The sequence below is a fragment of the Canis lupus genome, chromosome 15 (assembly GCF_011100685.1).
Source record: "Canis lupus familiaris isolate Mischka breed German Shepherd chromosome 15, alternate assembly UU_Cfam_GSD_1.0, whole genome shotgun sequence".
NCBI lineage: Eukaryota > Metazoa > Chordata > Mammalia > Carnivora > Canidae > Canis > Canis lupus.
Genome location: NC_049236.1, coordinates 3,402,689 through 3,417,194, shown reverse-complemented (window position 1 = coordinate 3,417,194; position 14,506 = coordinate 3,402,689). Strand labels below are relative to the sequence as shown.

General features: G+C 56.5%; 1 protein-coding gene across 1 annotated transcript in view; it reads left to right on the top strand.

The window, feature by feature from the left end:
* The window catches only part of LOC100855618 (bone morphogenetic protein 8B), a 31,869-nt gene that overhangs the window by 13,701 nt on the left and 3,662 nt on the right, over positions 1–14,506 (top strand). Inside the window, exons 4-6 of the mRNA XM_038557815.1 lie at positions 6,456–6,650; positions 7,444–7,523; positions 7,997–8,107. Coding sequence (XP_038413743.1) covers positions 6,456–6,650; positions 7,444–7,523; positions 7,997–8,107 — 386 coding nt within the window. The remainder of the gene's footprint in view (positions 1–6,455; positions 6,651–7,443; positions 7,524–7,996; positions 8,108–14,506) is intronic.

The following is a 14,506-nucleotide window of genomic DNA, read 5'->3' as shown; positions in this document are numbered from 1 at the left end:
AGGATGCTTCCCTGCCCAGTCTGTTTCCTCCTCTGTAGAACGAGGTTTCACGCCTGCGCTCATTCCCCAGCTAGCCAGGGAGAGCCTCCTTCGTGGGCAGCCGTGCAGAGGGAGAGGCCGAAGGCGGGCGCAGGATGGGCGTTTCTGGGCCACACACGGGGCTGCCGTGGCTGGAGCGGGCGGTCAGGGCGAGGTGGGGCAGGAGACTGACCGCTGGCGGGGCACACTGAGTGCGGGTGACGCGGGGCCCGGTGTTGGAGCCTTGACAGCTCGCTGTATTCCATAGCAGCGGAGGATGACAGGATCTGATTCCGGTTTTTAGAAAAGAGGCCTCTGAGACAGCCCCTCGAGGAGGGGTCCCTCCACCCCCGTAGGACTCCGCTTAGTGACTCGCTTCCCCGAAGTCCAGGAGGGCCGGGGTGGGGAAGTAGGTCCCAGAGGAGAAAGCTGACTGCAGGACCGCAGCAGGTGATCAACGCTCACAGGAATGTCACGTCCATCCTGTGTCCCCTTGACATGATGGCATGAGAAGGGCCCTCATCTCCTGGTCTTCCTCCCAAACCCAGAACCCCCTCTCACTGTGAGAGAGACGTCAGACAAACCAAGTTGCGGGACACACTACAGAACGTCTGACAAGTATTTCGCAACGTGTCGAGGTCATCACATACAGAGACGATCTGAGATACTGTAACAACCCACGGGGCCTGAGCAGTGGTAACAAGTGGATGGGACCCTGGAGGAGAAGAGGACATTGAGGAAGACGGATGAGGTCCGAACCCGTTGTGTTTAGCACAGCATCAGACAGCAACATCGGTTCATTAGTCGTGACAAATGCACCACGCAGACAAATGCCAACATTTCCCGGGGAAACTGGCTCTGGGCACCTGGGACTCTGCAGGGTCTTCGAAGTTTCTCTGTAAACGTCAGCTGTTGTAGACCACATGTATGCGACAGGCCCCGCCCCCGACATCAGCAGGGGGAGTAATCTGTGCGGGACAAGAGCCAAGTCAGACGCCCTGAGCCACACGTGTGCGGCGGGAGCAGACGGGCTTGTGGGCAGCAGCAGAAATGGAGAAAAGCGGGTGGAGGAGGAATCGGGGAAGGCGTGGATCCAGCCAGGGGCCATTTTAATCGAATCTTTTTTCTCCTGCCTGAGTAACAGTAGAGGAAGGGCAGGCTTGAGGGAGCAAACCAAGAGTGCTCTTTGGGTGATGTTATTGAGAGCCCTGGGGGACGTCAGATGGACCGTCATCCAGGACGGGTGAGTGCTGGAGGCACCCGTGTGGGAAGCGCTGACGTCTACGTGGGTTGAGAGCCATGGGCCTGGAGCAGGGCCTGGGAAGGGGATGGCCATGGAGAAGGAAGGGGACCGCCCAGAGCCCTGGGGCCTCTCACATGGAGAGAGCTGCCGAGGAGGGACCACATGATGCGTCTCCCATCCCACAGGGAGGTGGGCTGAAGAGGGCGGTCTTCCCACCAACCCCCAGACCCAGGGTCTGTCTCCCCTCAGTGACCTGTCGGGGCCTCCACAGGCACCACTCCCTCCCTGTGGGGCTGCAGGGTCCAGGGTCTGGGTCCCGCGTGCCTGGAAGCACGTGGCTTCCGGATCCCTCTGAGCATGAGGGGCTGGGACATGGGGGGAACCTGGTCCCGTGTCACTGCCCTGCCTGCCCTCCCTGCTCCTTGATGGGTGGTGGCGGTCTGTCCCTGACCTGGACCCGAGCCCGGAGGTGGAGCCCACGATGGCAGCCTTCTGGAGGCCCGTGGTGGCCCTGGGGTGCTGTGTCCCCGCCGGCTGCTTGGGGCCTGCGCTGGCCAAGACCAAGGGCGCCGTGTGCAGCCTGGTCACCAGCGATGATTCTCCTACACGGATCCCGCGGAGCTGGTGAGAGACACGAACCACAGGGCCAGGACCATGGTCGGCGGCTTAGGGCTCTGCAGGATTCCAGAACCTGTCAAGGCGCTGCTCAAGACGCGGGTCAGGGACTTGTGCATGGTCAGCAGCGACGTGGGGTGGACGACTTCGGGCCGGGCCTCTTACTGGGACCGAGCGGATCACCCGCAGCATCTGCTGCTACGTGGGGGAGAACTCGCTGTGCCAGAGCCAGTCCCTGTCGGGCGAGCGGGAGCTGGAGCTGCCAGCCCAGGGCTCCCTGGCCGAGCGCATCCGTGCGGGGGTGGCGGGTGCTGGGGTGCCCGCGTTCCACACGGCCTCCGGGACTGTGGTGCAGGAGGAGGCCCCCCACATCAGGTACGCGCCCTTCGGCAGCATCTCGATCACGGGCCAGCCCCGAGAGGTGAGGGAGTGTCACGGGAGCCACTGTCCTCTGCAGCGAGCCATCGCGGCCGGTTCTGCGGGCAGAAGGGTGGAAGGTCAACCCTGCAGGAAGCATCATGTTGGGAAGAAGCGCCAGGAATTCCACCGTGTCCATGTGCAAAGCTGCAGAAACCTCAGTGGTGGAGGTGGAAGAAATCGTGGGTATGGGGACATTTGCCCCGGAAGCCATCCACGTTCCTAACGTTTATGTGGACCCAGAACACGGGGGGGAATATGAGAAAGGCAGTGAGCGGTGAAGCTGCAGACGGAGGAGGGTGAAGAGGCCGAGTCTGTCGGTGACCCCCAGGCCTGAATCCAACACGGGCAGCTCCGGAATTTGAGGAGGCGCGCACGCCGGTTTGGGCGTAGGAATCCCCCTCTGGCCAGCAGCTGCGTCAGCCTGGCTTGGACTGTCCTCTGCACGGGGACGGTCCTGGGCTTGGGTCCGTCTCCATTCAAAGATGAGGTGGGTGCAGATCCCGTCGCTGTGGGCAAGCGGACAGTCCGTGTTTTCCCTGGGGGCTGTTTTTCTCCAGCGATGACTGGTTTGCCATGATTCGAGGGGACACGTCCACCTCAGTGTCCCAGGAGCCACGTGGGATTCCTGGCGACTGGACGATACCTGGAAAGAAGGTGAGAGCATGGGGGTGCCGTGGATTTGGTGTCCACTCTCAGGACCGGAGTGGTGGCCCCGTGGACCACTGCACCAAGGACAGCGAACCCCAAGTCTGGGACAGGTGCACCTGCCACCGCCCGGGATGCGCCGTGTGGACCTGCTCACCGCCGGGAGGGCCGGGTGCGACGTGCACCGGACGTCCTGATGCTGATCGAGCTCTGGGACGACCTGACGGTGGACGAGGCAGCGGGCGGCCCCCCGCGTGTCACCACCTCGGACCCTCGCAGCACTGGCAGCCTCGCCCGGGAAGGAAGCCCTGCTCACAGAGGGCGCGTCTCGTCTGAGCCCGTTGGGGTTTCACCCAGAGGAGGTGAGCACAGCTGTGGGGCCAGGCGGCCCGAGCGGTGCTCCGGCGTCTCAGACTTGCTACCGCCGCACAGACTCTTCTCTCACGAGGGCTGTGGCTTCAGTTAAAAGCAAGGGGAGAGCGCAGCCGTTTGTCCTGTATGTTCTGTGGCTCCTGAGGAGGACTTGCTGGTCCCGGGGCCCCCGCGGCCTTCCTCCCTGTGATACTCCATGAAGTTCCCCGCAGCTCGGAGGAGCCCGCAGCAAGGCTTTCTGGGAAGGGCCTTCCCTGGCGACTGGGCCCCGAGATGTGGGGGGTGATGAGGAAGGAGCCCTCCCCCCCCATGCCCAGGGCCCCACTTTGCCAGCGCCGTGAAAAATGCACAAGCGTCAACGTGCATCGTGAGCAGGGGGTGCTGTCGGCGTGAGCTCGTCTTCCCGCGGCCCCTCTGACTTTTCCTCTGGGGCCTTTCATCTCGCTGCCAAATTCTGTTTCCCGGTAGCCTCCCCTCTTCCTCCCTGCTCGTTCTCCTCACGGCTAAATAGATGTCTCTGGAAGGACAGCGAGGCTGTGGAGCTGGGCCGGAGCCCGGGGGGTGCAGGGACAGGGCGGGGAGCGAGGTGCCTCCGTGGATGAACAGTCCAGCCTGTGCTGTCAGAGGCGGCGGCCTGTGGTAGGAGGGCTTCTAGAAGCAACCCTAGGCCCCTTCCGGGAGTTCTCATGTCCAGTCACGGGCGTCCTGTGTCACCCCGGGCACTCAGACCCCTGTGTCTGTCCTGGAGCGCTACACCTGCTGCTGTGCTGCTCCCCTAGAACCAGGAGAGGCTGTGGTGGCTTCATCCCGAACCCGCAGACTCACAGACCTAAGGGAACAGTGAGTTCATCTGCAGGCGTGTGTGCGTGCAAATGTGTGTGTGTGTGATGATGAGACCACAGCCTGGCGTGGAGCGCGGCACCCTCCCTCACGTCGCTGTGAGGCGCACACAGCCCTCAGGAGCATGTGGGCCAGGCCTGGGGAGTCTCGCGGGTGAAGGAAGGCCTGTGAGCGGCCTCCCTGGGGCCTCACCCTGAGGGGAGGCAGCCCCTGGAATGGAGGGGGGCCCTGCGCCCTGATGGGGCCGCCTGGGGGCGGGATGGATGGTGGGGCACCGTCTGGGGCGTCCGGGGAGGGGACCTGACGGTTGTCCAGCCGCCCCGTGGGGCAGGCCGGGCTTCCCGGGCGGCGCCGGCTAGAGGAGAGTAGGGCGCTGGAAGGGAGGAGGAGGGATGAGCCCCTTGTCCCCCCGTGACGGAGAATCCTAAGCAGAGGGACAGAAGCGGACCTGGGCCAGGGCTGGGACCATCCAGCTTTCAGCCCGGCACCCTGAGGGTCCCTCAGCGAGGCCCCCGGGTCACCCCCCCCCGCCCCCCGCAGGCTGAGGTGGGCCGGAGAGTGCGGAAGGGCCTGCGCCCAGAGCAGGGGCCGCGATCCGGCAGGATTCATCCCGAGTGGAGCCTCTAACGGGTCCAGCGCACCTGTTTGTGGCGGTGAGGTCAGAGGTCAGTGTCCGGGTTGACTGGTTGTTGGAGCATCTTGGCCCGAGGACTCGGCCCGAAGCTCGGCCGTCTAGGGGCTCCCGTCGCCAGCAGAGCAGGACCGCGGTGGGGCGGGCGATGCCTTGACCTGCGCTGTGTCACGGCGAGTCGCGGGAGGGCCGCCGATGGCACAACGTGTGTGCTTGTGCGTGTGCACGTCTGCGTACTGTGTGCTCAACGCGTGTGTTTCTCTGCATACGTGGGGGGGAGTCAGGGTGGCCACCCCGAGGTGACGTGTCCCCGGAATGGAGCCGTTGGCTCTGCGTTACACGAAACATAAAATGGACTTAGTGTTCAGCTCCTGTCGTTTAACAAAATTCCTCAGGAAGAGAAAATGAAGGGGCCTGTGGCCACTCGTCTTTATCGCGAAAGCCAGCACGTACCCCACGTGCCTGGAGTGGAGCTAATATCCAAATATTATGTATATTTTCTCAAAGGAGTTTTATAGGCTTGAAATGCTCAGAGTGGAGACATCTTAACTGCAGTGACCATGTTTGGGTGAAAAAGTTGGAAAAAATGGAGACTATTACGGTGACTGTTGTGTAAAGCTTTGATTGACATGGAAACATTCCAGAAAAATGAAAATGCCGAGTTGGAGTGGGGAGAGATTTCCGAGTGGTATTTTTCCTCCGAGGCCACTTTGCATTGCTGTTGTGTCACTTTGACAATTAAGAACCCAGGAGGCGAGTGGCCCAGTCGGTGGAGCGGCCAACTCTTGGGTTTGGCTCAGCTCGTGGTCTCAGGGTCCTGGGCCCGCGCCCCGCACAGCCCTGCGCCAGCGGGGAGTCTGCTTGAGGGGCTCCGTCCCTCTCCGCCTGCCCTTCCCCCCGCAAATAAATAAAAGATCTTTAAAAAGTCAGGAGGACATTTGGAAAGACAAGGGGCCCAGGGAGTCTTACTGGTGGAGGGGACGTTCCCAGGGTCGTGAGTGTTTCTCACGGCATCCTCATCTCTAAGCAGCTATGGGATCAAATCCCATTTTCCCGGGTGTCCCTCTTCCTAGCCCGAGGCCCCCGTGTCCCTGCCCACAGCCTTTCCTCTCTTGTGACCCACAGACCTGGGGTTAACCCTGTAAGTGAGTAAGGACTGGGGTCAGACCGACGTGGGCTGGACCCCGGCCCTGGGCCTCTGGCCAGATGTCTGTGCCCCGCTGCCCTGTGTCCCGCCTGTGGGCCTCAGGGGACACTCAGCGCCCTGCTCTTGGCCGTGCCAGGCAGAGCAAGCCGTGGCTCCCACCTGGCGGCCGCCCCAGTCCCCTGGGTCACAGATCCATCGATCCCCCGAAAGCCTCGGGGCCCTCGGACGGAGGTGGGACCCGGGGTGCTGTGCGCCCCTGGCAGCCTGGCTCTGAGGCTTCCTGGGAAGCACGTGGTCCAGGGACGGTGGAGAGGCCTGAGGTCACCAGTGGGAGGAGCTCGAACGTGTAGAGGGTTCACCGGTGTCACAAACAGGGACCCTGTGGTGGCGAGGCCCCTCCGCCCCGTGCCCCTGGGACCGTGTCCTCCGGGTGGGGACACCGTGGAGGCCGTGGTGGAGGGTCCCCGCCGTCCCCGTGCGCCCCCCGCCCGCGAGTGACCGCCTCTCTCCTCTCTCCGTCCCAGGGCGCAGCGTGGATCCTGGCCTGGCCGGTCTGCTGGGGCGACGGGCGCCGCGCTCCAAGCAGCCTTTCCTGGTCACTTTTTTCAGGGCGAGCCCCGGTCCCGTCCGCGCCCCTCGGGCAGCGAGGCCCCTGAAGAGGAGGCCGCCGAAGAAAAGCAACGAGCTGCCGCACCCGAACCGCCTCCCAGGGATCTTCGGTGAGGTCCGGGGCGGGCCTGGGCCGGGCCGAGGACGAGGACGGCGGCGGGGACCGAACCCTCGGGGCCTCAGTGGCGTCAAGCCTGTGGTCACCCTCCAATGCTTGTCTGACACCTGCTTACCTCGTGGGCCCTGAGGACCGGCCACCGGCCTCCGTCCCCGCCTCCCAGGGGCGCCTTCTCTGCCCTCCCCTGGCACCAGGGCTTTTTCCAGAAGTCTCCCTTAGCTTCAGGTGCCCCTTCCTCCAGGCACTGGTGGCTCTCAGGTCCCCCCTGGGTCCCCCGAGGATCCACAGTTGTGTGTCCCACCAGGCTGAGCCGCTCAGGATCAGGGATGGGCCTGCCCTGCCCCTGCCCTCCTGCCCCCTTCCCTCCACGGGGGGTCACCCTTTGGCCTCCAGGAGCCCCTCCATCGGGTGGAATGGGTGTGGCGGGAGAGGTGGGGTGAGGTCAGGAGGGGTCTCTGCAGAAAAGCAGGAGCCACCTGTGGCCCAGGGTCCCCTGGCTGTTTACGGGAGCATCGCGGGGCCGCAGTCGGAAGTCAGGGGAGGCTCTGAGCAAGTGCAGGGTTGCCCTGCAGCGATCGGGAGCCACCTGGAGCCGGCGAAGGCTCTCAAGCTGGGTCATGGCACCAGCACCGCTGCAGGATGGGCTTCAGGACACCAGGGCATTGGTTTCACTTCATTCATTTATTCAACAAATGTGCCCGGTAGGGTGTCCCCGCCCTGGGAGCTCCCTGTGGTGGCTGCCCGGAGCAGGAACCCCAGGAAAGCCCCTGCTTCTGTCCCTGCAGATGACGTTCATGGCACCGATGGCCGGCAGGTGTGCCGGCGGCACGAGCTCTACGTCAGCTTCCAGGACCTGGGCTGGCTGGTTAGTTCCGATTCGCCTCCTTTGCTTAAATGACCGTCCCCACCCGAAGATCCTAAGTGTGCCCCCGGGGGGAGGTCCCATTACGGTGACTTTAATTTTCTTGTGCGTTAGGTTCTGATGTGTTTTCTGAAGGGAGAATGTCTTAGTGTGAGGAGGTGCTTTGGGGTAAACCCGGGAAACGGGGACAGTCTGAATCCTCAGCCATGACACGTCAGCTCTGCAACAGGGAAACAGAGGCTGGGGCTGCAGCTGCAGGAGGCGTGGGCACCGGGGGACAGGGCTGTGCCCGCCCCCTGCCGGGCCTGCTGGTGGTGCCTCCTGGGGGAGCCTGCCTGGAGGGAGCCGAGGGTCGGCAGCCTGGCCTGGGGCTGCGGGAGGGGAAGGGGCGGCCCCGAGTCATGCCGCGCCGGGTGCTAGATTCGGGGCTCAGGAGGGGGCATCCGCTGGGACTCACCTCTCCCATTACCCCCCAGGATTGGGTCATCGCCCCCCAGGGCTACTCAGCCTATTACTGTGAGGGCGAGTGCTCCTTCCCGCTGGACTCGTGCATGAACGCCACCAACCACGCCATCCTGCAGTCCCTGGTCAGTACCGCGTCCGTCCTGCCCGGACCCACGGGGCGGGGGCTCGCAGCGCCGGGTGGGTGGCAGCCCCGGGTGTCGGGGAGGCTCTGTGCACAGGAGCTTCCCTGCGTGCACGAGCAGTTCCGGGCTCACGCCTGTTCAGGAGCCGGTGCCTGGGTGGCCGAGCTGTGTGTGCACCTGCACCCGCACACACCCGACTTACCCTGACTGCTGGCGCGCCCCCACCTCTGTGCGCTACACACGCGACTTACACGACCTGCTCTCTTGTGGTCAGACGCACGGCACACACAGCAGACGTGCGTCCCGCCTGGGTCCCTGTGTGCTCTGAGCACACGCACCACCGTGTCGCCGGCGTGCTCAGCCTCCTGTGGCACAGACGTACGCGGGGTGAGCGACGGGCGTGTGCATTGGGCCTCCCGCCGCATGTGTACGGGGCCGGGTGACGGGTGCCCCGCTGAGCTGCTGGGCCTCGGCCCCTTCTGTTACCTCCCCGTCGGCTCTTTGTCCTGCTCCTTTGGCGCTTGGTGTTTCCCACAGGTGCTGTGGCTCCCGTGCTGGGGGCTGGGGGCGGGGGGCGGGGGGCGGGGGGCAGCCTCAGAGCTGGAAGATCGCCCCTGGGAGGGGCGTTGTCGCTGCCGCTTGTCGCTCCGGGTTTTCCCACCGCTTTGCAGCGTAGCTTGAAATCTGGGATCGTCAGACTTCCAGTTTCGTTTTTCTCTTTCATGATGCTTTGGCTCCTAGGGCGGTTTTGTGGTTCCATATAAATTCTGGGATTGTTCTCGTTCTGTCACAAGTGCTCCGGGTGTAATGATAGGGATTGCGTTAGGCCGCGTCTACCCTGGGAGGCGCGGCGGCTCTAACAGTACCGCTTCTCTCAGCCACTGAGCCTGGGGATCTGCCCGTTTGTGTCATCTCCACTTTCTTTCACGATTATTTTATAGTTTTCGGAGTATTGGTCTTTCACCTCCTTGGTTAAGTTTAGTCTTTGGTGTTTTATTATTTTTGCTGCAACTGTAAATGGGTGTAAACTGGTGTAAACTGTAAAAGAAACTCTTTGTTTTCTTATTTCCTCTTTCCGCTGCTTCTATTTAGTGTATACAAATCCCACATTTCTGTATTTTGATTTTGTAGCCTGTGACATTACTGGATTCATTTATCAATTCTAGCAGGTTTTTTGGTGGCGTCTCTAACGTTTTCTACATATAGTATCATGTTATCTGCAAACAGTGAAAATTTTTCTTCTTTCTTACTGATCTGGTTGCCTTTGTTTCCCTTTTTCTTGTCTGATTGCTGTGGTTATGACTTCCGGTGTTAGGTCGAATAAAAGTAGCGCAGGGGCATCCTTCCCTTGTTCCTGACCTTACGAAAATCTCTGGTTTTCAGCATTGAGTATGATGTTCACTCTGGGTTTTTCATATAAGGCTTTTATTTTTGAGGTTATGTTCCCTCTAAACCTACTTTCCTGAGTTGTTTTTTTTTTTTTTTTTCATGAATGGATGTTGTACTTTGTCAAATGTGTTTTCTGCAACTTTTGAAACGGTTATATGGTTTTGGTTCTTTCTCTTATTCATGTATCAGATTGACTTATTTGTAATTATTGAACAACCATTGCATCCCAGGAATAAATCCCACTTGATCATCGTGAATAATTTTTTAATGTATTGTTGGATTCAGTTTGCTAGTATTTCGTTGAGGACTTTGCATGTGTATTCATCAGCAATGTTGGCCTCAGTTCTCTTTACTTGCAGTGTCTTTAGCTATGGTATCGGTGCGATGCTGGCCTTGTAGAATGAATTGGGAAGTTTTCCTTCCACTCTTGTTTTAGGAACAGTTTGAGAATAGGTGTAACTCCTTTTTTTAATGTTTGGTAGAATTCGCCTGTGAAGCCACCCGGTCCTGGACTTTGTTTCTTGGGAGCTTTTGATACTGATTCCATTTCTTTGCTGGTAATTGATCTGTTCAAATTTTCTTTCTTCCCTCTTCTAGTTTTGGTAGATTATGTTTCTAGGAATGTATTCATTTCTTGTTGCCCAGTTTGCTGCCGTATAATTTTCATAATACTCTTCTATTATAATCTTTTATATTTCTTTTTTTTTTATTTTTATTTATTTATGATAGTCACACACAGAAAGAGAGAGAGAGAGGCAGAGACACAGGCAGAGGGAGAAGCAGGCCCCATGCACCGGGAGCCCGACGTGGGATTCGATCCCAGGTCTCCAGGATCGCGCCCTGGGCCAAAGGCAGGCGCCAAACCGCTGCGCCACCCAGGGATCCCGATCTTTTATATTTCTGCAGTGCTATTTCTCCTCTTCACTTCTGATTTTGAGTCCTCTCTCTCTCGCTCTTTTTTTTTTTTTTTTTTTTTTTTTGAGCCTGACTAAATGTTCACCAATTTTATTGATCTTTTCAAAGAACTAGTTCCTGGTTTCCTGATTTCATCGATGCTCTATTATTGGTTTTGTTTTTTAAGTAATCTCTGCACCCAAAATGGAGTTCAAACTCATGACCCCAGGATCAAGAGTCCCATGTTCCACCAACTGAGCCATCCAGGTGCCTTGGTCTCTTTTTTTATTTTTTGTTTCTGTTTCATTTATTTCTGTTCTCATCTTTATTATTTCTGTCCTCCTGCTGATTTTGTTCTTTTTCTAACTCCTTTAGCTGTGAGATAAGGTTATTTGAGATTTTTTTGCTTTTTGAGGTAGGCCTGTGTTGCTATAAAATTCCTTCTTTGGACAGCTTTTGCTGCATCCCAAGGATTTGGGACAATTGTGCTTTCATTTTCATTAGTTTTTTTTCCATATATTTTTAAATTTTACTCTTTGATTTCTTGGTTGACCTATTCATTTTTTGATAGCATGTTATTTAACCTCCATGTATTCGTGCTCTTTCCAGACTCTTTCTTGTGTTGGGTTTCTAGTTCTGTAATATTATGGTTAGAAAAGATGCATGGTATGACTTTAATCTTTTGTAATTTATTGAAGCTAGTTTTGTGGACTCATATGTGATCTGTTCTGGAAGGTGTTCCATATGCACTTGTAAAGTGTATATTCTTTTTTTTTTTAATGATTTTATTCATTTATTCATGAGAGATACACAGAGAGAGGCAGAGACACAGGCAGAGGGAGAAGCAGGCTCCATGCAGGGAGCCCGATGTGGGCCTCAATCCTGGGACTCCAGGATCATGCTCTGGGCCCAAGTCAGGTGCCAAACCACCGAGCCACCCAGGGATCCCATAAAGTGTATATTCTTACGATGGAATGTTCTGAATATATGTTAAAATCATCTGGTCAGATGTGTCATTCAAAGACACTGTTTTCTTGTTGATTTTGTTTGGACGATCTATCTGTTGATGTAACTAGGGTGTTAAAGTCCCCTGTTATTACTGTATTACTGTCAGTTTACTACGTGTTTGTTATTACTGTTTTATGTATATGAGTGCTCCCATGTTGGGTGTATAAATATTTACAATTGTTAGAGCTTCTTGTTGGATTGTTCCCTTTATGATTATATAGTGTCATTCTCTGTCTCTTGGGGTCTTTAAAGTCTGTTTTGTCCCATGTCCTGGCTTCATTATCGTGTCTGTCTGCACGGTAAATGTTTCTCCACCCTTTCACCTTCAGTCTGCAGGTGTCTCACCATCTGAAATGGGTGTGTTACGTGGGCAGCGTATAGATGGGTCTTTTTTTGTTTTGTATCCGTTCTATTACCCAGTGTTTTTGATTGGGGCATTTAGTCCGTTTACATTCAAAGTAATTATTGATAGGGACGTACATGTTGCCATTTTGTTTTATTTGCCATTCCATTGTGGTTGTTTTTGTATGTCTTCTGTTCCTTTCCTCCCTTGCTCTCTACTCTCATGTCTAGTGCAGACTTTTTTTAGTAATATATGTGGCTACCTTGCCCTTTCATTTTTGCACACCTATTCCTGGCTTTTGATTTGTGGTTACCGTTGGGTTTGTACCTAACATTTTCTGCTTAGAGCAGTCTATATTAAGTTGATGGTTGTTTAAGATGAACCCATTCTTTACTCTTCTCCCCCCACCTCATCATTTAGGTATATGGTGTCGTGCTTTACATCCTTTTATTTTGTGAGTCCTTTGGCTGATTTTTATAAACATACTTATTTTTACTGCTGTTGTGCTTCCTACTAGTCTTAATCTTACTTATGATCTTTTCTTTCCACTAGAAAAATCTCCTTTAACACTTCTTGTAGGGCTGATTAGTGGTCATGAATTCCTTTAACTTTTGTTTTCTGGGAAGTACTTTATCTGTCCTTCTATTCTGAGTGGTAGCCTTGTTGGACAGAGTTGTCCTGGCTACAGCTTTTTTCCTTTCAGCACTTTGAATATATCATGCCACTCCCTTCTGGCCTGCAGTGTTTCTGCTGAAAACTCAGCTGATTGCCTTCTAGGGTTCCCCTGTATGTGCTGTTGGGTGTTTTTTTGTTTTGTTTTGTTTTGTTTTGTAAATCCCCTCTTGGTGCTTTAAACATTCTCTGTAGCACTCCTTTTTGCCATTTTGATTACTGTGTGTCTTGGAGCAGATCTCCTTGGGTTGATCTGGTTCCAGGATCTACCTCTTGAATCTGGATTTCTGTTTCCTTCCTCCTATTTCTTCAGCTGTTATTTCCTCAAATAAATATTCTGCCCCTTTTCTCTCCCTTCTCATTCTGGGATCCCTGTGATGAGGATGTTAAATGCTTGATGGTGTTGCTGAGTTCCTTAAATCTATTCTCATTCTGCGTAATTTTCCCCTCTCTCATCTGGTGATCTTGATTACTTTCCTTTTTTTTTTTAAAGATTATTTATTTATTTATTTATTTAATGAGAGACACAGAGAGAACAGCAGAGACATAGGCAGAAGGAGAAGCGGGCTCCCTACAGGGAGCCTGATGTGGGATTTGATCCTGGACCCCGGGATAATGACCTGAGCCAAAGGCAGATGCTCAATCACTGAGCCACCCAGCTGCCCCCCTGATTACTTTCCATTACTCTGTCTTCCAGGTCACTGATTTGTTCTCTGATTCCTCCAGCCTACTCTTTATTCTATCGTGTGTGTGTGTGTTAAGATTTATTTATTTGACAGAGAGATGAAGAGCATGAGGGGGACAGAGGGAGAGAATCTCCAGCAGACTGCACACCAAGCAGGAGTCCGATGCAGGACTCGATCCCATGACTCACCTGAGCCAAAACTAGAATCAGACACTTAAGCCCCTGAGCTACCCAGGCGCCCCTCCAGTGTGTTTTAAATCGCATTTATGGTGTTCCTCATCTCTGACTGGTCGTTTTTTTTCTCTTTAAGGGTCTCACTGACATCCTCCACTCTTTTCACATACGGTATCATTGTGGTCATTCCTTTAAAATCTCTAGCGGGTATATTGCTGACGTTTCTCTTAGGTGTCTTGCTGTGATTGTGTCTTGTTCTTTCATCTGGAATGTACTGTCTCCTGATTCTAACTCTCCATGTCTGTCTCTGTGTGTGAGGGAGGTCAGCTACGTCTCCGGCTCTTAAAGGCAGCGGCCTCCTGAAGCCGAGGTCCTGTAGTGCCCTGCAGCGGTGCCCCCGTTCACCGGAACCAGTCTTCAGGGGCGTCTCCTCTGTGTGTGTATAGTCGTCCTTCCCTCTCCCCAGGGCAGGAGTCCCAAGGAGCCCTGGTGGGGCTGCTTGCTGCTGCTGGGCTAGCGTGCCACCTCGAAGGGGCTCAGCCCACCGTGTAGTGGGGGGGGTGGGCACACAGTGTTTGCAGGTGTGTGCGCTGGTCCCCTGCTGGAGGGCAGCCGCTGCTGCAGGGCCCGAGCCGGGGGCGTGGCCGGAGCAGCTTGGGCCGTGGGGAGCTGCTCGGGGAGCTGCTGGCAGGAAGGCCTGCGGGAGGGGCCCCTGGAGGGGGGCAGGGCTGCAGGGAGGGGTGGAGAGGTGGGCGGGGCCTCGGGGGTGCTGGTTCCCACGGGGTGCTGGGGGGCTGGGGGGGAAGGCTCCTCGGCCCCTGGGTGCCCTGGGGTCTCTGGGCTGTGCTCTGGGAGGGTGAGCAGCTCCCGACTCAGGTGGGGCCCCAGGCGGGGTGGCTACTCCCGCCACCCCCCTCCCCTGCCCAGCCAGGCTGCTGCTGGCCCACGGGCCGCTGGAAGTGCTCAGGTCCTAAGGACCCCGAAATCCAGCCCCTCTGGGTTTCAACACTGGCCGCCAGGGGCTGTGCCTTCCCAGGGCTCCTGGTGAGGGTCCGCCCCCTCCGCCCCCTTCTGGGCCCTTCTCTCTGCCTTGGGCCGTGGAGTCGTCTCTGGGTCAGTCTGTGCGTCCCTCACCCTCGGGGGTGCCCGGCTGTGTGCGGGGACCAGGAGCTCTGGGGGGCGTCTGCTACCAACGCGGCACCCCAAGGCTTACGTGGTACTGACTCGGGGTGGA